Raw genomic sequence first — 23,979 nt, forward strand, 5'->3', positions numbered from 1 at the left:
TGGTCCCAATAGAAAGTCTTTCAAGCTTTTTTGTGGGCTCCGTTTTTTATCCAAACCTTTGGCGTGTCTATCAAAGCAGAAAGCACACAGGCAGAGGCAGCTGTGAAGTCGCTTTACTGTGGGCTTGTACACCATCAGCCACGCTCGGCGACCAGCTCCCAACCAGTCCGTCCTCACAAGGGACAATGGATACAAACAAAATAGTTCTCTAGAAAACAAGGTTTCCACCCCTCCCCGCCCTTTGTCCTACCCCTCCCCCAGACAGTGAGTTCCTCTGTCTCCAGGCCTCCTTGGGGGCCTGGGGTCTGGTGAGTGCAAAAAAAAAAAAAAAAAAAAAAGATACAAAAGAGAATCAAGTCAGCGACTAGAGTTGTAGGCAACTGGAGTGTTCCGGGTCCGCTGGCTAGTGGTGGCAGCCAGGAACAGGCGCTGGGGTGTGCGCAAGAGTTCTCTGTGTATGTGTGTGTTTGTGTGTGGCAGGACCTGCGGGTGTTGGGATGAGCAGCGTTTCTCCCCAGTCCCTGTCTCACCGCCAGCAAAAGAAAGGAGGACGGAGAGGAGAAGGGAGGAGCGGGAGGGGGGAAGAGGGAGAAGAAGAAAAAAGTGGAGAGCAAAGAAAGAAACGTGGGAAAATGGAAAAATGATGGAGACATTAGGTCATTAAAAACGAAAATCGCAGTCCGCCGGGCCAGGGCTCCACAGCGCCCCCTGTGGCCGGCGAGGGCAGTGCCGGGCGGGGCTGGTGTGCGCGGGCGGAGCAGGGAGGGCGGGAGGACTCTGCGAGTAGCACCTGGGAGCAGCTCGGCCGCACCCGTGTCGCCGCCGGGCCCGGGACCCCCGGACCCCTAGAACGGACTCAGCAGGCCAGACGGGCGGCCAGCCCGAGCAGCAGCAGGCATCCGAGCAGGGTGTCGGGGCGCGGGACGGTGCCTGGCGCGCGGTCACAATCCGGACCAGCGTCGTCGAGGTCACAGCGGGGCTGCTCACAGCGTGTGCCGATGTAGCCGGGCGGGCAGGCGCAGCGCTGGTTCTGCTGGCAGGTGCCGCCGTTCTGGCAGAGCAGTTGGTCATCGTCGCACACGTTGGCTGCGGGCCGGAGGGGGCAGTTGAGGCAGCTGTGGGGATGGACTGAGTTTCTGCCTTAGGGAGCAGGGACACTCCCCACCCCCGGGTGGGGGCGGTACTTAGGACGTATACCGTGAGAAACATCCCTGCAAGGACCTGTCCCCGGCTTGTCCCCCGCCATTGACCCCCATTCTCTTCCGTCCCTCCCCGGCAGTGGCGCGGCTCTCCAGAAGCATCTGCTATCTGCCCCCAGAGTTCTGCATACTCTGCTGCGGCTACCTGGAGCTCTTCGGATCTCCCCAAGCCTCCATTTCTTGAGCATAGTCTACAGCGTTCCTAGCCAACTTTAGTCAGCTCCCTTTGAAGCCCTAGCTCCCCTCCTCCCTGGCTCCCACTTGCCACGGACTCCATTCACTGAAGACCCGGCAATACTTCCCACCCCACACACACAACCAATCAGATCGTTCTCACTGCAGTCACGTGTTCAAAGCCCACGCCCAGGCAGCAACAGGCCCACGTAGGTCCCTCCCACCATGCTGGACCACGCCCCCAGCCTAAAGGTTCTGCCATCAGGGCGAGTCTACTCACGGTAGCATCCTTGGCGCCAGTAGTGCGTGGGAAGGCAGTCGTCGCACTTGGGCCCCACCGCGCCCTCCCTGCACTCGCAGAAGCCTGTCTCGTTGCAGCGATCGTGCACGGAGCCGATCTGGTTACAGTTACATTCTGGGAGAAAACAAGAGCATGGTGCAGCCAGAGTGACCATGAACACCTCCAAGTGGGTCCTGCCCCAGGCCCAGCTTCTAGAACCCGCCTTTATATCCTTTTCAGCTGGGTATCTTGCCCTCCCTGAAGATGCTCCCCACAAGGTTGGCTGTACTGGGGACTGCTGGCACATTCACAGGGCAAGAGAAGGCTCTGTATAGCTTTTCCTCTCTTGGCATCCAACACTTTTTCTAGTTCCGCTGTGAGGGCTGGGCCAGCCCCATTCTTCTTTCTGGCTACCAATACAAAGCTATGAGTGTGATAGGTGACGGATGTCTGACCAGGAGACTATAGTGTGTGTGTGTGCGCGCGTGTGCGCGTGGGTATGCGAGTGTCCTTGGCCCCCAGTCCTTGAAGCCCAGTGCTTGACCTAAGATGGAGGCACAGACAGACAAGAAGGGGCACGTCTAATCAGATCCATTGGCCCTGCCCTGTCACTGCAGCTGGCCCTGTGTCACACTGGCAGCACAATTCTGCTTGATCACTTTAGAGTTGATGGAATTATCTGAAGGCCTCAGCTGTGATCCAGAGTGACAGCTCCAGCTTTGCAACCGGTCAGGTGGGGGGTGGGGTGGGCGGTGGTTCTGCTGACTGCCGGCTAAGACCTGAGACCTGCCTGGCACTTGTCCCCTTTCCAGGCCCAAGGAGGTGCCATGGGGTGTCTCTACAGAAAAAAGCCAACGCTGGACCAGAACACTGAAGAGTGGGTGCCTATGAGAGCTTTAGCCGGCTGGCTCTGAAGCTTTGAAGGACAGCTTTAACAACCGAGGAGAGAGAGAAACTGCTCACCTAGTCTTCTGCCAAGCTTTCTATGAGCCCAGAGAGGGCAAGGGACGGGCCAACTTCCCAGAGCAAGCCTTCAGCTCTACCTAGCACCTATGTTTCCAGTGTCTGCACAGTTGGAGGTCACTGCGTGGATCAGAGGGCTTCTGTCCCCTTGAGATGCTCAGATGGAGAGGCCTCCCTGTGGGTGTCCCCAGCTGACTCTGTGGGTCTGAGGCCCACCCCTGCTCCTGTGCTCACCAATGCAGACGTTCTCGTCATCCAGCTCAGCAGAGCCGTTGCGATAGTAGCCCAGGCGACAGTGCTGACAGTGCTGGCCTCGAGTGTTGTGTTTGCAGCTGACACAGGTCACCACGTTCAGGAAGTCAATGTAGCTGCAGCGGTTGGAATGGCCGTAACACTCACAGTCTGGACCAGCCAAGTGGGAGAAACAAACACCCGTGGTCAGTGAGCGTGTGTGTGGTGGGATACAGAGAAGGACATACCCAAGAATATAAAGGGAAGGTGACAGGAAGCATCTTTGGAGGAGGATCTGGAAGGGGCTTCAGGTCAGGGACACTTCTGTAGCATGTGGATAAGGCTCACCCTGTCAGCTTTGAGTCCCCGGGAGGCCTGTGGGCCGACGATCAGGGAGGGAGGCCAGGACATGCTAGCTTCTGACTGGGTCACAGGGCGAGGTGCTGTCTGAAGGATGCCCACATGCTGGGGCTGATTAGGCGGGCAGGGTCGTGCTACAGCCTGCATTTACGGGCGGGGGGGGCGGTGCAAGGGACCCATGCTTGCTATAGTGGTCTCAAGGGCTTGTGATGAATGGAGTCACATACAGAAGGGGACATGATGGAATGGAGCAGAACCTTCCTCCCATGCTGCTTTGGAAGAGGGAAACTGGCTACTGTCTCTGCAAGTCCCTATAAGACCCTTCTTACCAGCTGAACGTCTCCCAAATTTGAGTGGCATTGAATTGCTAGTTTCGGTAAGACTCTGGGCACCTATCTCCTGGTTTCCTCTGGTCTCAGCCCAGCTTTTGAATCTCATTGTTCAGTTGAAACCAAGGAAAGCCATCCCTGGGCCATTGTGGGACCTTTTACTCTCCTTCCCACAAATGTTTTTGCTTTTGTTGCTTTAAAACAAACCAAAGGAAGTTTCAGGTAGCTCAGGCTGACCTTGGACTCAATAATTGGCCAAGAATGACCTTGAACTTCTGGTCTTCCCACCTCTACCTCCTGGAATTACAATCATGCAAGTCCTCACCCAGTTAATGCTGTTCGGAGACTCTGGCACAGTTTCTTTCTGTGTGTCAGACAAGCACTTTACCAACCAAGCCACATATTCAACCCGCCACACATGGTTCTCAGGCTGACCTTTCGAACGACTCTGTCAACTCCCATGACTGCCTAAGTCAAGGATCTGCAGTAGCAGAGGTCAATGTGGAGGGTCACTTTTCCTTCAGCAGGATGGACCATCATTGTGTCCCTTCTAAGGGACTCTATACCCCCTTGCCATTGCACATGAAGGCTGGTCACCCTCTGAGCAACTATCCCTTCAGCTCTCTTTCTCGTGATGAGCAGGGTGGTGCTGACCTGGTCTCCATATGTTCAAAGACACAAGAGAGCTAGAGAAATACCTTTGCGACACATCTGGGAGAGCTGGTGGATCCACTCATGGGTCTGCATGACTCGACTCTTTACCTTGGCCCTCCAGAGACACCAGGAAGCATCCTCCAAATGCCCCCAAAGAGCATTGCTAGTGACCCGGGTGTCCTAGATTCCATTCCAACCAAGACAAGCCCCTGGGCCACACCTCCCAGGGGAGCCAGGACAGGCTATTTGTGGCAGCTGCTTCTCCTGCCATGTGCCTGCCCACTGTGCCTGAGTTGGCTTCTGACTCATTCCAGCTTTTAGCTCCCTTGGGGCTGGAGAAACTCAGCTTAACCTTGACCCAGCTATTCTGGGAGGGTTTTCTGAGTGGGTTCCGACTAGCTAGCTCTGTCCTGCATCCTCTTTCTCCAGTGAACTGGGGAGGAGGAGGGAGGCTGACTCAGGCCATCTCCTTACCTTGAAATTCTTCAATGGGTATCACCTGAGGAGATCTGGGTTTGAGCTGGAAAAGTGTAGAGTCCTTGGCTTGGGAAGGGACGGCGACAGAGATAGCCACAGCTTAGAGAGATGAGAAACTAGTTCTTATACCTGCCACAGTCCAGCTACCAGGGAAGCCATTTGTACTAAGGGAGAAGCTAGACCAAGGTTTGAGAGTGACCTGTTACCTGTTCACATCTGAGGTAGGGAGGGACTACATGGCCCTCAGGTGTAGGGTGTGGCTCTTCTCAGAGTCCCAGTGAAGCACCTTGTAGCCATGACAGTGGGCACGTACTGCCTCTGGTCCCCCAAGGACACCTACACATCCTCTGGTACAATTTCCAGGTACTTTCTCTATCTCCTAACACCCTCTACCTGCTGCCAAAACATTTGCTGACACTGAGAGATATGTGGCTGTTTGAAAGCAAATGACACCACACTTCTGCCCTTTCCATCTCCCAGTCTCCCCTGGTCAAACTCCCAGTTTGAGCCTGGCATTAAAGACTGCATCTTGGGGCTGGAAAGATGGATGGTTCAGTGGTGAAGAGCGCTTGTTCTTAGAGAGGACATGGATTCAGTTCCCAGCACCCATGTGTTGGCTCATCACGGACAGTTCCAGTGTTGTTCTGACCTCCGTGGGCACCAGGCACACATGTAGTACACAAACATACGTGTGAGCAAAACATACTCATAAATATGTTAAATATTTTTAAGACTGCAGCTCTTCCCTTCAGAGGACATCCTTTTGCTCTAGCTATGATGGTCTTTTGCTATCCTTGAAGTGCTATCAAGCCAAGAATGTATCAGCAGTACCCTTCCCTGCCTGGAATCCTGCCAAGGCCCAGCTCCATTCTTTAAGGCAAGCTCGCTATTATCATAGAGAAAACAGGCTTCCCTCTAGGACTCTTGGCTCTTCAGCAGGCTCAGGGCAGGAGATGACTCGTGTACTCGTCTCTAGAGAGGATGTGTTGTTGATTGAGGAGCCTCTAGGATGCTAAAAGAACTTCTGACCCCACTAGTTGTTCAATCATTTGCCAGTAGAGGGCGCTCAAAGCCTGGCTCGATGCTCATCCATGGGGAAGGGTTTGAAGGGGAGCTTTTGGTGTTGGATGGGGTGGGGCAAGGACAATAGGACAGAGAACAGGTCAACTGGGGACAACTTAGGACAATCTTCCTCTCTGAGGAGTTAAACTATCCCAGGTACATCCACATCCATCTATGGCTACTACATCCTGGGTGTTTCCCCACAGTGGGAGAATAATTACTTCTCTCGATCCGGTCCTGGGGGGCTTCTACATGGCTCACACCCTCACTTAAGTGGTTAGGCTGACAAGTCTTTACCTCAGGCTTCCTCTGCCACCTTCATTTACTCATAGACCCTCTCTGGGCTCCATCAGCTGCCTAGGTATCCCATGTGTGACCCAGAGAAGGTTTAGAGGTGTGACCTATAGGCTTCCAGTAGGGGCAGAGTTGGGAGAAGGTGAGGCTAGCTACAGGTCCTTCACCTCATTGCTTTGACCCTAACTTCTGCCTCCCCACTCCATTCAGTTCTTGGGTCCCCGTGCCATATAAGCCCTGCTACATCTACTAGAGGGGGAAGGTCTAAAATGGAGCTCCTGGAGTCTCAGGCCTGGCGTTGGCCCTGCCCCCATACCTTCTGCACTGGAGGACACCTGGGGCCAGACGGAGCTGTCCCCAAGTGGGGCCACAGTAGGTGGTTTGGTCTGTCCTTGGGAAGAAGAAGAGAAGAAATCAAATCATTTGAGGGTTGATGTCCCTACCCTTCAGAGGCTCCTGTAAGAAGCAACACTACAGGCTCTGTCTACACTGGCCTTGAACCAGGGTCCAAGCTCACTACAGAGGCAGCATCTATACTACCACAGCAGCTGCAGCGGATATGCACACACTTGAAGCCTGAGGAGAGGGGGCCCCCTGCCGGAGGCTCTGTGGGCTTTGGACATTTCTTCCTTTATCCGGCACTGCTTTCAAAAACCCTTCCCTCGTGTGGTTTTTGTTCCAGTTTAAGAGCCAGCCAGAACAGGTCCTGTGTGTGAAGCCTCAGGCTAATGCTGTACTGGGGGATGATGCCCTGGCCAGGATGCCAGACACATTGAGAAAAGTTCTAGAAGGCTCCCCAGCGTGTTCTCGGAAGTCTAATTAATTCTCCTTTTTGATCACTGCCCTTCCACCTCCTGGTCCTTGGCTTGAGTCACCAACTGCCTCATTCCCAACATTCAGTTCCCAGAGCTTGACACAAGCAAGACGCACAGGCAGCAATTGCTGTGCCAAATTCAAAGGACAGAACTGGGAGGGGATTGTGGGGGTGGGGGTCGGGAAGTTGATGTCTTCCCCTCTGGAAAGGGATTATTCGTGGTGGTTGATGGAAAAAGAAATAGAAATTCTACCAGGTAAAAAATGGCAGGAGATTCCCAGCTGAAGCCTTTGGACATCAAATTGATACTAATATGGTATTCAGCGAAGAGACAAGACCGAAGGACCCAAATTGGCAAGGGCTTAATTAGAGCCCTGGTAAAACCACCCCCAAGGCATCTTGCTTCTGAGCTTGCTTCCCCCACCCCCCCACCCCCTTGAGGAGGCTGGGAAGGATTAGGCTCTCTAGCCTGGCTTTCAGGAAAGCACTGCCTTCCAGACAGCATCTGGGGCTGCGGTTTCAAGGCCCAGCTGAGCTGTGGGTAAAAAGGCCCGAGAACCTGGTAGAAGGCACTGGGTCCAGGAAGAGAAAGCTGCTGGCTGTGGTTTGCTAGGACATGCTTGGGTGTCCTGTGTTGTGTGCCAAGACCAGACACGGAGGGTCTTTTGGAACCAAGAAGCCATGCTAGCTAGGTTTTAATGGTGGGACCACCTCTAAGCACTAATACTTCAGGACAGGATCCCTGAATGGCAGAGGGGGCAGGGAGTGAATGGAGCAAGTCAGCTCTTGGACTTTGGGTTTCCTGGGAAACTTAGGAAGCTGTCTCTCTGTCTGTCTGTCTCCCTCCCTCTCCCCTTCTTAAACAACTGCTTTATTGTGGTATAATTCACATACCATACATGCAGCAGCTTCTTCCTAAGCCTTCATCCCCTCCCCAGTAAGACTAGGAAGATAACACTGTCCAGCCAGCTGAACACTTGCATGCAACTGGGATCTGACCAGAGGTATGCCAAGTGTCCCGGAGACTCTGGGCACAGGCCACACAGGAGCTAAGGATGTCCTAGATGCAAAGATGCAAGCTGCTGGCTGTTACTTTGAAGCCACCTCCTTCCCTTAATGCTCAGCCATCCAGCACAGGGCTCAGAACTGCAGATCTGAATGTCACTGTAAGTTTGTTGTTGCTGCCTGGAAGATGAGCATGCCTCCTGCTCACTAGCAAAGTCCTGGAGTCAGCCAGTCCTGTACCCCAGGGGGAGTTTCAGACTACAGACCCCCATTTCCGGAGAGAGCTCTCTGGACTTCCTCTGCCTTCTCTGAGGCACTTACACACTTATACAAAGACAGCTTCCAAGTGGGTCCAAAGTTCCTCAGTACCTGACAGTCAGAGCCTGTCTCCCACCCTGATGGACCACTGGTCAGTGGCAGGTGGAAGACCCCACCTCTCCTGCTTATTTCTGCTCCCCTCTGCCCATCACAGGTTCAGTAAAGTCCAAAGGTCTCTGAAGGAGGCCCAGGATGCTAAGCCTCAAGCCCAGATTCCTCCACCTCAAATGGGGCCCCATACACAGAAGTTTCCCCTAAAAGTCTTCATCTCCTGGTCCAGCTCCCTACACAATTCCCCACAGAGAGGTCATGGAGAGTCCCTGTGGTGTGGCCCTGGGAAGGTGACTTTCTCAAGGCTGTCCATTGACCTGGAGAGGTTACCCTGTGAAGCAGAGATAGGATAGAGTGTGGAGTTGATCTCTTCCCCAACTGCTAGAGGGATCTTTAGCCTCAGATGTCACCCACTATGGGGCAAGGAGTGTCTGGGCAGGGACAATGAATGAACGGGAAGAAAGGTCAGGACTATCCAAGGAATAAGGAGCCTCAGCCACATGTCCCCTGAGAAGGTTGGGGAGGAATAGGCTGCTGGAGCCAGTAGCAAGTTACTTGGCCACCATCTTCCTAGTACCCTCTGGCAGGAAGAATCTTTTTAGATTCCCAACATCTGCAGTGGAGCAGGCCCTGGCAAGACTTTCCCAGGTGAGTCCCAGAGGGCCACATCAGGAGCCCACACCACTTGGAAGCACAAATCCTCTTTCAGGAAGGCAAACAGCCAGTCAAGTCTGTAGGCCTGTGTGTATCTACACATGTAGTCCTTCTGTAAGGCAGGAGTTTGCCTGGGCCTGTCTCTCGTCATGATCTCCATGAATCCAGCCCTGTCTTCCCACTGGCCAGCACCTGGACAGAGATCCCAGTAGGTGACCATCTGGGGACAGATCCTGAGCCAGCTCCATGGACGAACAACAAACCATGTCTGAGTGACACGGCACCATCTCTGGCTGAATGTCTGTGTGCACTGGCTGTCATGGGCACCCTTCCTACAAGGTCCCCTGTATCCTTGGCTACACTGGCCTCCAGACCCTTCTTTACAATGCTTGGAGGGACAGCTGGAGACAATTCTGGGAGCTTCATCCTTGGCTAGGATTCCTGATGGAATGGTTTCTTATGGCCTGGGGACCCCCTCAACTTATAGGGCTTGCTGCTAGCAGTTTCTACTCTAAGAGGCAAGCATCTGCTCTCCCTGGGTAAGGAAGGCAAGAGGGGAAGGGACAGGCATACCTACCTGTGGGCTGTGGGGTGCTTAGGGCTGTAGGGACTTGGATGGTGGACGTGAAGGGGATAGAAGTGATAGGACCCCTCCTTGTGGCCTCAGTGACCATAGGGGCCTTGGGGGCAGGGTTTTTTCTGGACCTGCTGATACCTGGCAAGACATGGAGAAAGCAAGAAAGAGTAGGGTGGAGCATCCCAGAGAATCCTTCCCTTACTCTGATGTTGGGGCCAGTGTTGCTTACGAAGTCCAGTTTCCTTCTGCCCACTAGCATCCCAGACAGGAGTCAGCCTGGCCGAGACAACATGATGAAGTCCCTGGAAGCATCCTTAAGGGTTGGGGTCTGCCACAGTTTGACACTGACGGGCCCCTTCCTGCTGACTCTTGGGAGTAGAAGATCCTTTGGGGTAGGGGCTGAGTTTACATGTTTAGACGAGATGCTACCATGCATGCCCTGCACAGCCACCTGGCCCCTCTCCATGCTTGGGAGGACCAAGTGGATGGGAGTCAACGGGCACCCACATCAGACACCATCCTCAGGATTTCTATGACACCTACACTCTTGCAGATGCCCCTCCCCAGCCTGACATGCCCTAGACGTCCAGAGGGTAGGCATCAGAGTTTGTCCCCTCCAGCCTTACAGCAGAGCAGACCGACTTTGGAGGCTGCCTGGAGGAGATACCAAATGGTCAAACTCAGGGGGCAGACATTGCTCTAGTAGAAAAGGCCCTGGCTGTGTACAAAGGACAGAACAGAGTGTGATGGGACAGGGGAGTCTGTTCACATGGTCAGGGAACCCAAATCACACAAAAAGCCCCGTCCATCTTTCAAAGCAGCGTAAGAAAGCTCCCAGGAGACCTGAGATGAGGTGGAGAGGCCGATGCGTGCACTTAGGGAACACGGAGAGAGACAGAGAGATAGAGAGATGGTCCCAAGAGATAGCAGCCCCTTTATGCCCTATCTCCAGGCCTGGCCGCAGTCTTTTCCGAGCGAGGTACTTACTGCCAAAGGCGGAGCCCGCAGCTGCACCTGTAGGATCACAAGAGGGTTACAGTGTTAGACACGAGGCCTGGCTGCCTCCACCCAGCACAGGCAGTGCACAAGGAAGGGGGAGCCACAGAGGTGTCCTCCAGCCTCGCTAAAGAGAAGGAGGGCCGGAGACTGGTCACAGGGGCAATGGGACCATACCTATGGGAACTCTCACCGCTGAGTGCCTGAAGGCTGCTTTTAGTCCATTTTACGGATGGGATACAGTAAACTGTCTCTTCCCCCAGGACACTGTGACAAGCCCTCCCCCCTCCCTCCTGTTTAACCTCAACCCTCAGGCTCCTTAGGGCAGTAAAACGCCCTCATGGACAGGGTCATCAGCATGGAGTTGGGGTGTGGCCTGCTGGGAGATATGGTGATGGGGAGGCTGAGTTCAAGTCTCTAGGTGTTCTGGGCCTCTGTGGGACAGGGAGCCTGGGTTGTGTTTTGACCAAGGATGTCACCGTCCCAGAGTCACAGTCACGGAAGGAAGGGGTGAAGGAAGGTCATGGCTTCACTCTAGATGGTTCTGAGAAAGGCTTTACTATAATAGGAGGGGACAGTGGGCTGGGTGGTAACATGGCTTCCTTACATCTATTCTGGTCTTACACACCTCAGCAGGTACGCATGTGACATGGACAAGAACTAGGGAGTGTGAGCACTGAGAGCAAGGACTCATAGATGCTGGGAGTGCCACGCAGAGGCAAGACTCTCTCAGAGTCTGCCCCCTCAAGAGACAGGGCATAGAGGATTTTGGCTTTGGGGATGGGGAACATGGAGGGAACAGGTAGGGTGATCTCACAGAGGCCTTGTACTTGGGGGAGGGGGGCTGACAACTTAGGGTTTCATCCCCAAGGCTTTCGGTAGTGGGCACTAGGAGGGGGTGCCCCTGTGATTATGAAGCAGAGGTCCCTGAGAGGAGGTGGGTAGAGGGAAGTGGCGGTGAAGTAGGGGGGGCAGGCTCTCACGGCAGGGGGGAGACAAGACACATAAAAGCCACTTGTCTGCTGTTTAGGCAGGGCCTGGGGACCTGGAGGCTGCAATAAGTCCATTTTACAGAGCCCTAGGTGTTCTGCAGGTTGGAGTCTTGGTCTGTGATGGTGGAGGTGACAGTCAGGAAGCTGAGGACGGAGCCAGGCAGAAGTGCTGGCAGTTGGGTCTGGCCTTAGGACGGAGGGAAGGGAGACAAGCCCACCAGTGAGAGACAGCCACAAGGACTAAAGGAAGATTCAGGATACAAAGAGATGTAGAGTCACCCAGGATGAGAGAGCTAAACAGGGGGCAGGCCAGCAGCCCGCCAAGCCCCTTCTGTGCCTTTGAAGACCCTTGAGTGCCTGGAGGTGCCAGGCAAGCCACCTCTTCAAAGGCTTGTCACACTGCTGGCTGTAGCCCACGCACACCATGCCTGTCACTGTCTGCCTTGCTAGAGCTTTTAGCTTTGATCAGTCTAAAGCCTCATGAATCTTTTAGGGGTAAGGGAGGGTGCCAGATGGGACAGGTGGTTTAGGAAATATGTGGGCCCTGGTTTTGTCACTGGGTCCTGGAGCCAGGAGGGCACTGTGCTGTCTGGGCCTCAGGGTGCTCATCTGGAGGGTGGGTTTGTCATAACACTCCTGTGGTATTGTAAGGACTTAGGGAAGCGACATATGGCATCTGGTGCAGCCTCAGCCTGGAACAGGTCGTTTGGTGTGTTTCATGTGCTAGCCTAGGCTCTCCTCTGCTCACAGCCTAGAGACTTGTGGGAGCGGTGACTTCATGAAGCATGTTCTGAGGAGGGGAGTCTCTCAAAGGGTGCTCACGATGCAGACATGTGTGGACAAAACACGAGCAAAGGGGAACAAGACTGGGCTGGGAGCAGGGGCTCAGACCAAGAGTCTCAAAGGACATATCTACAAAATGTGAAGATTACACTGAGAGCTGGCAGCTGGGCTGGGGACACAGTGCCAGATGTGACATGTGGCATACACCCTATAAAACTCATCCTTAGGGTGCATTCACCATACCCCCTCTTCTGCATCTCCACGGGGTCCTTGCCCTACCCCCAGAACAAAGAAGGGTGGCAGACAAGATGCTGAGAGAGGTTGGTCTGCCTGCAACTAGGGCTGAGTACAGCCTAGAGACATGGAGGAGGAGAACTGGAGGGGAAACGTGTATGTATCTATGCCAGCTGTCCCCTCCCCTCCTCTGTGTGTGTGTGTGGTGTGCGCACGTGCACATGTGAGCTGCCGTGCTGGGGAACAGAAGGAGGACTGCAGCCGGCCAGGCTACATACGTACAGGCGTTGGGAGAACCATGGGGCAACGGCAGGTAGGAGCCAGCTCGCCAGGCGCGTGTGCGGAAGTTCTTCTTGCACTTGCCACAGTCGGGACCTGTGGTGTTGTGTTCACACTCACACTGCAGGCTGCCCTCACGCACGGTGCACAGATTGGCATGCAGGTTGCACTTGCACCTGAGGAGAGCAGAGGACGGGGGTGTTGAGGAGGAGGTCAGCAAGCTTCAGGGCAGGAATGGGCAGGTCTGTGCTGGCATGTCCTATGAGTGAGTCTGGAGGCCAGTGGTTCGTTGCACACTTAGACTCTCCTTCTGCACAACGAGTTCAGACTCCCTCTCCCATGGTTTGGAGACCCTTCCCAGCCATGGGAGCTCTGGACGCCCCCTGAGGTTGATTCTGGCTGTCGTCTAGCTGGATTCCTAGACTTCTGCTAGGAGAGACTCTCTGATCTCAGATGTTTCAGCAACCTGACCACCTTAATTCCTTCTTATTTTTATTTTTATTTTTATTTTAAAAGAGATCTCACAAAGCCTGGGCTGGCTTTGAATTAGCTACATAGCCAAGGATGACCTTCAACTTCTGATCTTCCCACATCTACTTCCCGAGTGCTAGGAGTACAGGTATTGGTTATCACATGCATTTTAGAAAGTTTGTGTGTGTGTGTGTGTGTGTGTGTGTGTGTGTGTGTGTGTGTCGGTGTGTGTGTGTGTGTGTGTGTGTGTGTGTGTGTGTTGGAGATTGAACCCAAGGCTCTGTGCACACTATGTAAACTCTTGACCCACTGAGCTACACCCCCACACTTCTCTCTTAACTGAGGTGGGCAGACAGGTGATGGGTCGTGAGCCATGCCCTTGCGTGTACTGTACCTTCAGAGTCCTGGCTGAGAGCTGCAGACCCAGGCACTGGGGTGACAGAGGAAACCCCAGCTTCTCGTCCTGTCAGTTCACCCACACATGCATTATTCATCATTGTGCAAGCTGGTAAATAAAGGGAAAGGAACTTGCACAGGTCCCACCTGTCTTGCACAAGTTCTACCTTGTGGAAACCCAAGATCGATGAGGGCACATTTAATAGAAGCATTTCATGGTAGAGTTGGGGACCCCTAAGACTGGAGGGCTCCAGGCACTGAGCCCTGACAGCCTGGAAGATCAGAGATAACACAACCAGAGCGGGGCCTTTCTAGATCGCTCACGCTGGCATGGGACTTGAATTAGACCAAATCTGGGCCACCAAACGCAGAGGTCGGAGCAAACACTGAGTAGTACCAAGTGGGATGCAGCCCGTGCGGTGCTGGGGGGCACCTGGCTGCTCAGAGGTGGATGCCGGAGGGTGCCAATTGCTGCAAAGGTGGGGGGGACCCCAGTGGACCTCAAAGGTGTGTCAATCCAGGGCCAAGTGTACACTTGGCTGGGCCTTGGTGGAAACACACCCAAGAAAGCCAGCTGTCCCATGGCCCTTGATACTAAGGTGTTTATCACATTAGTGCAGCCAGCTGTCTCGACGCTGTTGCAAACTGGCTCTTAGGAAAATCCAGAAATATTTTTAAGTGCACTTATGGGACAGTTGAGAGGTGCTTTTTGGTGAGACAGGACCACACAGCAATGACACTAAGGAAAAGAGGACCCCAGATGGTAGTTGGAACAGGAGGCACTCTTTGTGTGTGTTTGTGTGTGGGGAGAATGTGAAGTTCAGAGCAGTCCAAAGTTGGGGGAAAGACCTGGACACAATTGCCTACACCTGCAAGGCCTAGTGTTCAGGAGGCTGAGACAGGAGAATCTCAAGTCCCAGGTCATCCAGGGCTATAGAAAGTCCCTGTCCAGAAAACGAAACCAAATTCACAAAATTAGTAGGGAGTGGGGGAGGCAAGCCACTGTGTGTGACTTTGCCTCATTCTGAGATGGGCAGACTCCCAAGTTATATTGTCAATATTTGCAAAAAGCAAATTGTGACTGGTATGCTGAGTGAAATCTTATTTTTATTAAAATATGCAAGGAAAATCTTTATAGGGCACCGGTATTGTAGCAGGCTTTGAGCTGGAGGTTTAATGAATTAGGTAAGTTTAATGGTTGGCGAAGAAGATGGGCAGAGCTCTGCTCTCATGGAGCTCCAGGGAGAACTTCTCCAAACCCAGATCTGCAAGACAGCCTAGAAGCAGGGAACCTTCTAGAAAGAGCAGGAGTGTGAGGAGGTTCCTGCGATACAAAGGAGGCTCAGATGGTGGCAGCTGGCAGCACCCTGCTGGGACACAATGGGTTGGTTGACATTTTACAACAGCGTGGTTTCTCTGAGCACATGGGCTTGTCTGGGGACAAAGCCCAGGCAGGGTACCAGCAGATATCTGGAATCCCTGTCATACCTGGAGAACAACATTGTCCCCAAAAGACTATTGCTGGGATCTGGGGAGTAGCCTGCCAGGCCCGAGGTTCTACCCCCAGCATGGGGTTGAGGAATATGTTTACTGACTCCTTTTCCACCCCCATGGCTCCCCGACCAAACTGCTGGGTGATGTTCTGTGTTCCCACAGCACGCTCCTTCTATCCTCCCAGAAGGTAAATCGCTACTTGCCTCCTCATGCTCACATCATGCATAGCTAACACCCCTGTCACCTTTCATTATGTCTTGTCTCTGCCTCTCTCTTCCTGTGCCTGTGTCCCCTCACTAGAAACAGTCTCAGCAGGGGACCCCTTTTGGGGCAGGAATATGGGAGGCAAACCCCACCAAATATCCACCATTGCTGGATTGGCCAGGTTGTCTGCCCTCCACGGCCTCCTCCTTGTTTTCCTGATACATAAAGGAAATTAAGGGACAAAACACCCCACTTATAGTCTTTCCTCACCATCTTTTGACTTTATGATGGTGTAGAAGCATACCTAGGTAGCCATTCTTTTTACTCTCATACAGAACAAAATAAACTACACCAGCTGGGGTTTTCTAGAAGATAAGCCACTAAGTGTGGCAAGTCTATCGAGCCACAGGCTAGTCAGTGGGAATGTTAGGGAAGTGCTTAAGGTAGGCTGTGATTGGTAGATGAGGATCCATTGTAAATTAAAGTGCTGTACATCCAATCACTCAGTCATGAACGCACATGCCAAGGAATGCTTCCAGCTGCCAGGAACATTTTGAATGTGGGGCCCAAAAGCCACAGTTCCCGAATGTTCTCTTCAGAGATTAGAACATGGGTCCAGACTCCAACCTCTGAGGTCACAAGGCTCACACAGCATGTCGAGCATGGAGAATGACAAAGGAAGATACCCGAGTGGACACAGTGAAGCCCTCAGTTCTATAGCCCAGTGGGGAGCTCACACCTGTAATCAGCACTGAGTCAGGAGGATTGCCACAAGTTTGAGGTCAACCTGGGCTATGAAGTGAGTTTCAGGTCAGCCTGCACTACACTGTGAGACGCTGTCCACCTTCTCCCAAATTATACACACACACACACACACACACACACACACACACCGGTACCCTAAAGAAAGGCAAGTGGTAGAGAGATGGGTAGCATTACAAATGATTTTTACCTTTTTCTGTGTCAGATCTTTTTCCTGACACAGTCCTGTGCATCCCAAGCCTCCAACTCTTTAAATATGTCCCTGAATTTTTATCCTCCTGCCTCTACCTCCCTCCACCTCTGGAGCGCTGGGATCACAGGACAGCACCAGCACCTGGTCTGTGCAGTGTGGGGAATGGGAGCAACAGTTGAGCACTATACTCACTGGGTCACATCCCAGCTTTTAGGGTCCCTAGGTTCACACTGACACACTCTTTGGCAGAGCAGAGGATTTGGGGGGTGGTATGGTAATGGCTTTCCAAATGATCATACAACATGAATCACACGTGACACATAGGTCTAACTCCTTCCAAGGTCGAGACTGGTTTATAACATGGAGTGGGGATTGTCTTAAATGTTAATGGATGCAGAAGGCTCCATCTATGGCGGACAGCACCATTCCCTGGCCAGGCAGTCCTAAGCTATATAAGGAAACTAGCTAAGTGTAAGGTGTTTGAGCCAGCAAGCATCCTCCTCCGTGGTTTCTGCTGAACTCCTGTTACTGTGTGTGAGTCCTGGCTAGAGGTAATGTTGTGTGAAATAACAAAGCTTGGACTCTCTTAATGATGAACTGTGACCTGAAAGTGCAAGCCAAATAAATCTTTTTCTCCCCAAGAGGCTTTGGGTCTCAGTGCTTTATCACAGTCACGGAGAGGAAACCAGGACAAGACACTGTGATAGTAAAGTTAACTGTCAACTTGACAGGATCTAGAATCACCTGGGGGCTCTGGGAATTCCTGCGGGGTTGATCTTGATTGCATTAATTAAAATGAGAGGACCTGCCCACTGTGGGTGGCGTCATTCCCTGGCTGGGATCCTGGTGAGAGGAAGCTGAGCTGCAGCATGCTTTCATATTATTTCTCTCCGCTTCCTGACTGGATGTCATGTGACCGGTTGCCTGACTTCCCTGCCGATCAGGATCAGCCTTCCCTTCCTCAAGTTGCTCTTGTCAGTGTGCTTTCAGGGCAGCAGAAAAGGCACATGGACAGATGTCATTACTCATACTGTCCTGCAGCTAGCTTGGCCCTGTGGGTTCTCACTGTAGCTCTGAGCTATAGGGTCGAGTTAGAAGAAGCCAGTTCACCCCTCCAAAGGCACAGAGGTGGATGGCAGGCATTAGCTGGCATTGTAGATTCTTCTTGGGGACACTGAGCCCTAGGAAATCCACGTAAAGGAAGGTCTTATGCCTGAGCCTCTTTGGCCAAACATGCAATGGTGCCCTGATACCCTAAACAACCCAACTCACAGTGCACACAAGTGTACCAAAGTCTCCTACAAGTCCTCCAGGAGAGAAATCTGTTTGACTTTGGCAGAAATTTGTTTGCAAAGTGTATCTGTCTTCCAAAGCTTTCTTTTGTTTCTTTTTAAAATTCTTGTGAATTTTTATTTAACACCCTGCTGAGCTAGCTGGAAAGGAACACCCAGTTGTAGAAAGCCAGGAGTATATTCCACACCTCTGGCCTGAGGAGCGGATATTTTTAGACATCAGCCATGTAGAGAAAAGACTGCCATCAACTTTGGGTGACAACATTGACCTTGGCTTATTAAAAATGCATAAGAGATCAGCTGGATCTGAGAAACAGATTGTGTCCATGCTAACAGGAAGGGTGGCTGTTAGAGCCCGGTGGCCTGGAGGGGAGTGAGTTGTCTAGGGCCATGCAGTGGGTCCTTCCCTGACCTTGGCTCTGCTCAGGCAGTCCCAACCTTTCCCTATCTTCTGCCAGAACATGGAAAGCATCTAGGTCTTGTCAGTTCCATGAAGGACTGGAGAACCTTGGCTGGTGGAAGGGAGGCTCCCCAAGGACTAGTGGCCCACACCATCCCAGCTAATGGCAGAGGTTTTTTATTCTCTTGACTTTGCAAGTACTTCTGGATGACATTGCCTCTCTGTGTGGGGGTGCAGTGGGGGAACTTCACTGGCTCCTCTTTTTCTTCATTCTCTGTGGTGGTTTGTATATGTTTGGCCCAGGGAGTGGCACTATTAGGAGGTGTGGCCTTGTTGCAGTAGGTGTGGTCTTGTTGGAGGAAGTGTGTCATTGTGGACATGGGCTTTAAGACCCAGTCTTCTCCTAGCAGCCTTTAGATGAAGATGTAGAACCCTCAGCTCCTCCTGCACCATGCCTGCCTGGACTCTGCCATGCTCCTGCCTTGATGATAATAGACTGAGCCTCTGAACCTGTAAGCCAGCTCCAATTAAACGTTGTTCTTATAAGAGTTGCCTTGGTCATGGTGTCTGTTCACAGCAGTAAAACCCTAAAACACATTCTCTCTACCTTTATCTAGCCTAAGATCTGACCTAGCTATCCTCTGGGCTTTTGTGCATGCTCTTCCCTCTTCCTGGCCCCTGCTGAAAGGCTCTTGTACCTTTTCCAAAGCTGATTCTTTGAGGCAGAGGTGGCAAGTTGAGCAACAATGTCACTTCTTCAATGAGGTGCCTGGCAGCCATGTTTCCTATCAGCCTGTTATGCCTCTCAATCACATTCTCCAAAACACAGAGTCCTTTCCTATGGTTGTGTGCATGAGTCAATTCAGGGAGATAATGCATAAGGCCTCTTTGCTCAAGGATACCCGTGCAAGAGAAATTGAGCCTACTTTTGAATTTCTGTACCCCAAAGTTGTGGGCCTTAAGAACAAGATACTAAGCAAAATAAGCCAAAAACAATGTATAAGCCAATTGCCACCAACTGTCCTTATCAGCCAGCCTGGGCAGTCAGAAAGCAAAATAGTGGGAGTTGCTGGGCTGATGGGGAAAGGGGAGCCTGTTGGGCAGTGGTATTTCTTCCTAGGTGGTGAAGATGTCCTAAAGTTGTCACATTGTGAGCTCTAGGTCAGCCTGGGCTACATAGTTACACAGCAAGTTTCAGTCCAGTCTGGGCTAAGTAGAGACCTCAGGGGTGGTGGGGAAGTGTTTCTTTTTTTTCTTTGTTGTTTCTCCAGACAGGGTTTCTCTGTGTAGCCCTTGGCTCTCCTCGAATTTGCTCTGTAGACAGGTTGGCTTCAAACTCAGAGTTTGAAGCCTGCCTCTGCTTCCTGAGTCCTGGGATCAGAGACACGTACCCCCACTGCCTGGCTGAGTGTTCTTTTTGAGGGTTTCATATAACCCAGGTTAGCCTCAAACTCCCTATGTTGCTGAGGCTGAAAGGCTTAAAATTACATTTATTTTGTGTATGTGCAAACACTATGGAATATATGTGGAGGTCACAGAGCATGTGTGGAGGTCAGAGAACAGCTTTTAAAAGCCGGTTTTCTCTTTTCACCATGTGCAACCCTGGGATCAAACTCACGCTGTTAGGCTTAGTGGCAAGTGCCATCTCACCAGCCCTGTATGAATTTACTTCTTTGTCAGATTTATTTACTTAATGTAGTACACTGTAGCTGTCTTCAGACACCCCAGAAGAGAGCATCAGATCCTGTTACAGATGGTTGTGAGCCATCATGTGGTGCTGGGAACTGAACTTAGGACCTCTGGAAGAGTAGTCTGCTCTTAACTGCTAAGCTATCTTAAACCTGTTTTTCCTCTTCTTTTCTTCTACTTTTTTCCTAGACTTCTACGAATCTTAAGGGGCACTGACGCCCACTTTAAATGGGCACCTGCATGTAGGTGAGCTCCATTCACAGAGCTCAGGCCAGTGAATGAACAACGCGTACATGGGTGGGTCGGGGTGTGGCGGCAGCCCCAGAATAGGCTCACTGGCAATGTCTGCTTCATTCTCCCCAGCCTTCAAAGTTTTGGGCAAAGACAGCTGGTCCTGAAGCTCCCACTTTGTGTGAGAACCATCCTATAAGCTCTTGCAACCTGCCCCCACCCAAATATGCAGATGGGGAAACTGAGGCCTGGGAAAGCCACAGAAGCTCTGAGGGCTCGCCCACAGTGGGACAAAGATGGTACCAGGCTGGAGTACGAACATCAGCCACACCCACAGAGCTCCTCATGGCTGATCTCCCAGTACCTTAGAGGCAAGGTAGACACGGGGAGCACGGCAGTGGGCAGGGCTTCTGCCCAGCACAGGTGCAGGTTACCAGTCCATCTGAGTCTCTATTTGCTCATCTGTATGATGGGAATACAAATCTGCTTTATGTTTGGGTTGTCAGGAGACCACTCTTGAGGGAATAAATGACACAGTGATGGGCAGGAAGCAGGTGTCTGTCCTGTGGTACATGCACACATTGGAAACGCTGGTATGACACAAAGCCCTTTGCACACAGTAGGTGCCCATACATCGGGGCTAGTTTCTTTCTCTTCCTTTCACAGAGCCTGGGAACTGGTGGCCCTGACCCCTGGGTCCTACTAGCCACTTACTGTTATGGCCATAGGAAAGAATGCACCTTTACTCTGCCTCAGTTTCCTAATCTGTTAGGCTCTGCAGAAGGTGGTGGAGAGTAATCCCAGCCCTGAGGGCGTGGAGGCAGGATGATCAGAACTTCATCCTCAGCTACACACAGAGTTGGAGGCCAGCCTGGTCTACATAAGACCCTGCCTCAAAAGAAGACATGGGAGGGAGTAATTTTAAGACGTGTACAATGGAGATTGATTCCATTTCTGACATCTGGGCTGTGGCCCAGGGTCTAATTGGCTCTCAGACAGACACAAGCTCCCAGAAGTGCCCGCCTCACCCCAGACACAGACACAATCTTTCCCTAGCTCAGGCCTCTGTCCTGTGATTTTCCTTTTCTAATCTAGAAGACCCTGAAGTAAACAAGCAAGCGTGTGAGTAACTTGAAGCCTTGCTACCCACCAGCACCTGAATTATTAACCGAATCTGGAGAATACCCACAAGGCCCCACTCCTCCCCTCTCCTGTGTGAGAAGACAGGAACTCCATAGGTCAAGGCCATAACTCAGGTCTCTGGGGGGCAGCAGAGGCCTGTGGAGGAGTTGTGAGTCCTGGCCTCTCTGAGCTGGACCTCCAGGAAGGGCTCAAGTCTAGGCCTTGTGGGTGGCCCTGGGCCCCTGGTTACACTCAGATGTCTCTCCTTCATGGAGGAATCATTTCTCCCAAGGGTCTCTTCCCTGATTTTGACCTTGAAAATCAGTTCACCAGAAAACTCTGGCCCAGGCTGCTTTCCCCTACTACTAAGTTCTTCTCAGCTTAGCCATCAGAATACATTATTTAATCATGAAGAAAGGGGCAGTGTGGGGTGGACCAGCCCACACTGCCAGGGGCAGATGGGCACAGCATTCTCATCTTCTCCACTAGGATGGCAGAGATTAGGGGGAGGAGGGCAGCTCTCTCAGTGCTGACTCAGCAGCTACCTTCTGGCCCAGATCTTGGGGTTGATTTGCTGCATGACCTTGAAGAGTTATTTCTCTGGGTCTCAGTTATGAAAGGAATGGTTAGATAAAACCTTGGATTTTCAGTCTTGTCATTAAATTTTACTAAGTGCCTAACACACTGTCTAGCTACTCGGGAGAGGGAGAAGGGTGGAAGGAAAGGGAGGAGGGTGGGAGGGGAAGAAGGAAGAGGGTTGGAGGAGAGATGGAGGAGTATAGGAGTGGAGAGGGAGGAGGATGGGAGTGGAGAAGGAGGAGGATGGAAGTGGAGAAGGAGGAGGATGGGAGTGGAGAGGGAGGAGGATGGAGTGGAGAGAGAGGAAGATGGAGTGGAGAGGGAGGAGGATGGAGTGGAGAGGGAGGAGGATGGGAGTGGAGAGGGAGGAGGATGGAGTGGAGAGGGAAGAGTATAGGAGTGGAGAAGGAGGAGGATGGGAGTGGAGAGGGTGGAGTATAGGAGTGGAGAGGGAGGAGGATGGGAGTGGAGAGGGAAGAGGATGGGAGTGGAGAGGGAGGAAGATGGGAGTGGAGAGGGAGAAGGATGGAGTGGAGAGGGAGGAGGATGGGAGTGGAGAGGGAGGAGGATGGGAGTGGAGAGGGAGAAGGATGGAGTGGAGAGAAAGAAGGATGGGAGTGGAGAGGGAGGAGGATGGGAGTGGAGAGGGAGGAGGATGGGAGTGGAGAGGGAGGAGGATGGAGTGGAGAGGGAGGATTATAGGAGTGGAGAGGGAGGAGGATGGGAGTGGAGAGAGAAGAGGATGGGAGTGGAGAGGGAGGAGGATGGGAGTGGAGAGGGAGAAGGATGGAGTGGAGAGGGAGAAGGATGGAGTGGAGAGGGAGAAGGATGGGAGTGGAGAGGGAGGAGGATGGGAGTGGAGAGGGAGGAGGATGGGAGTGGAGAGGGAGGAGGATGGAGTGGAGAGGGAGGATTATAGGAGTGGAGAGGGAGGAGGATGAGAGTGGAGAGGGAGGAGGATGGGAGTGGAGAGGGAGGAGAATGGGAGTGGAGAGGGAGGAGAATGGGAGTGGAGAGGGAGGAGGATGGGAGTGGAGAGGGAGGAGGATGGAGTGGAGAGGGAGGAGGATGGAGGCTCAGAAAAGAAACACTTCCTGTGGTTGACAGCCTTCAAGCACAAAGGCCAGTGGGGTGAGAAAGCTGTACTTTCCAGTCTTTCCTAGTGGTCCTAAGGGACAGCCCCATGTCTCAGTGGCTAGCTGACAACAGAACAAATGTGACTGGCTTGAGGCCTCTAGGGTCCCCTATGGGGTGGAGGACATAGCCTCTAACCTCTTGAAATCACTTCCACATGGAGCCTTAAGACAGCGAGTGAAAGGCACTGGTTACTGGCTGGGAGCCGAGGCATGCCTGTTCTTGCCATCCAAGAGGCAAGAGGTCGCTTCAGTCAAAGGTTTGAGGCCAGCCTCGGCAAAAACAACAAAAATACAGGATTCCAGGTTGTATTTGAATTTCACATAAATAATGAATGCTTTTTGTTTACATAATTATGTGCCATGAAACTAAGCACTAATTCCTGTTCATCTAAAGCTTGAACCTGAGATGTCTTGTAATTCACCTGCCACCCTTGCTTACCATGTGGCCAAGACATGCCCTCTGCTCAGCTGTGCCCACCCCCCCAGCTTCCTGTGTGGTGCACCCACTTATCTGCTAAATCTAGCTTCATGTCTCCCATAGGCTGCAGGGTCTCTGTGGTCTTACCTACCTCATCCTTTTTCTGGAGCTGACAGTCCTAAGTCAGTCCCTGGAGAACATAACATTTCCAAGACAGGGCAAGGTTCACCTCCCAGGGAAGGCTCACACCAGACAAGCCTAGCTCTCAGGACACGTGGCAGGCCCAGCTGGGTGTCTGACAGCCACATGGAGGACCGTAGGGGCTCTAGCTTGTGCCAGGCTGGAGCGTGCCCTGCCCAGCAGGGAGGGGCAGGCGATGCCCAGGAGTTACCAGTAGGGGCACCATCTGGGCCTCAGCCTGGCATCAGTGTGCCACAAAAATCGTGAGCCGGCCCTTCTCTCCTCTGGGCAAGAGAAGCGGGTGTTGGAGCAACTCCCAGACAGGAGGGCTGTGAAATGTAGGTCAGCTCCCAAGCCAGTGAGTGATGTCACCTGCTCCTTGGGGCAAAGAGGAGGCTGCAGGAGCTTGGGTGAGCATGAAACAAGAGGTGCTGGAGATAGGCAGGATGGAGACCCAGGTCTGGCTCCCCACAAAGACTGAGCCCCAAGGGAGTCACGCACAACTACATCTAAAGTGGGGTACCTATGTGGGAAGCAGGGGGAGCCCATCCTGTCTCCTTCTGAAGCAACTCACTACAGAAAGGGTTCTGCATAACTGGCCTCCAAAACCTGTTATCTCCCCCAAATGACCACCTGTTGTCACACAGTAGGCCAGCCAAGGCCACAGTTACGGGTTCTGACCCTTT

General features: G+C 52.6%; 1 protein-coding gene across 11 annotated transcripts in view; it reads right to left on the reverse strand.

Annotated features, from left to right (window-relative positions):
* Positions 1-270: 270 nt before the first annotated feature.
* The window catches only part of NTNG2 (netrin G2), a 58,454-nt gene continuing 34,745 nt past the window's right edge, over positions 271-23,979 (reverse strand). For 4 of the 11 annotated variants that reach the window (XM_080928063.1, XM_080928067.1, XM_080928066.1 and 1 more), the window contains 8 exons: positions 12,730-12,902; positions 10,430-10,456; positions 9,443-9,580; positions 6,340-6,414; positions 4,665-4,766; positions 2,851-3,018; positions 1,654-1,788; positions 271-1,115 (listed from right to left, as the gene is read on the reverse strand). In XM_080928063.1, the coding sequence (XP_080784189.1) occupies positions 661-1,115; positions 1,654-1,788; positions 2,851-3,018; positions 4,665-4,766; positions 6,340-6,414; positions 9,443-9,580; positions 10,430-10,456; positions 12,730-12,902 (1,273 nt within the window). In that variant the 3' untranslated portion in view covers positions 271-660. The remainder of the gene's footprint in view (positions 1,116-1,653; positions 1,789-2,850; positions 3,019-4,664; positions 4,767-6,339; positions 6,415-9,442; positions 9,581-10,429; positions 10,457-12,729; positions 12,903-23,979) is intronic. The other 7 variants (XM_080928070.1, XM_080928069.1, XM_080928068.1 and 4 more) reach the window with 7 other exon arrangements.

The sequence above is a fragment of the Micromys minutus genome, assembly GCF_963924665.1.
Source record: "Micromys minutus genome assembly, chromosome: 13".
Classification (NCBI taxonomy): Eukaryota; Metazoa; Chordata; class Mammalia; order Rodentia; family Muridae; genus Micromys; species Micromys minutus.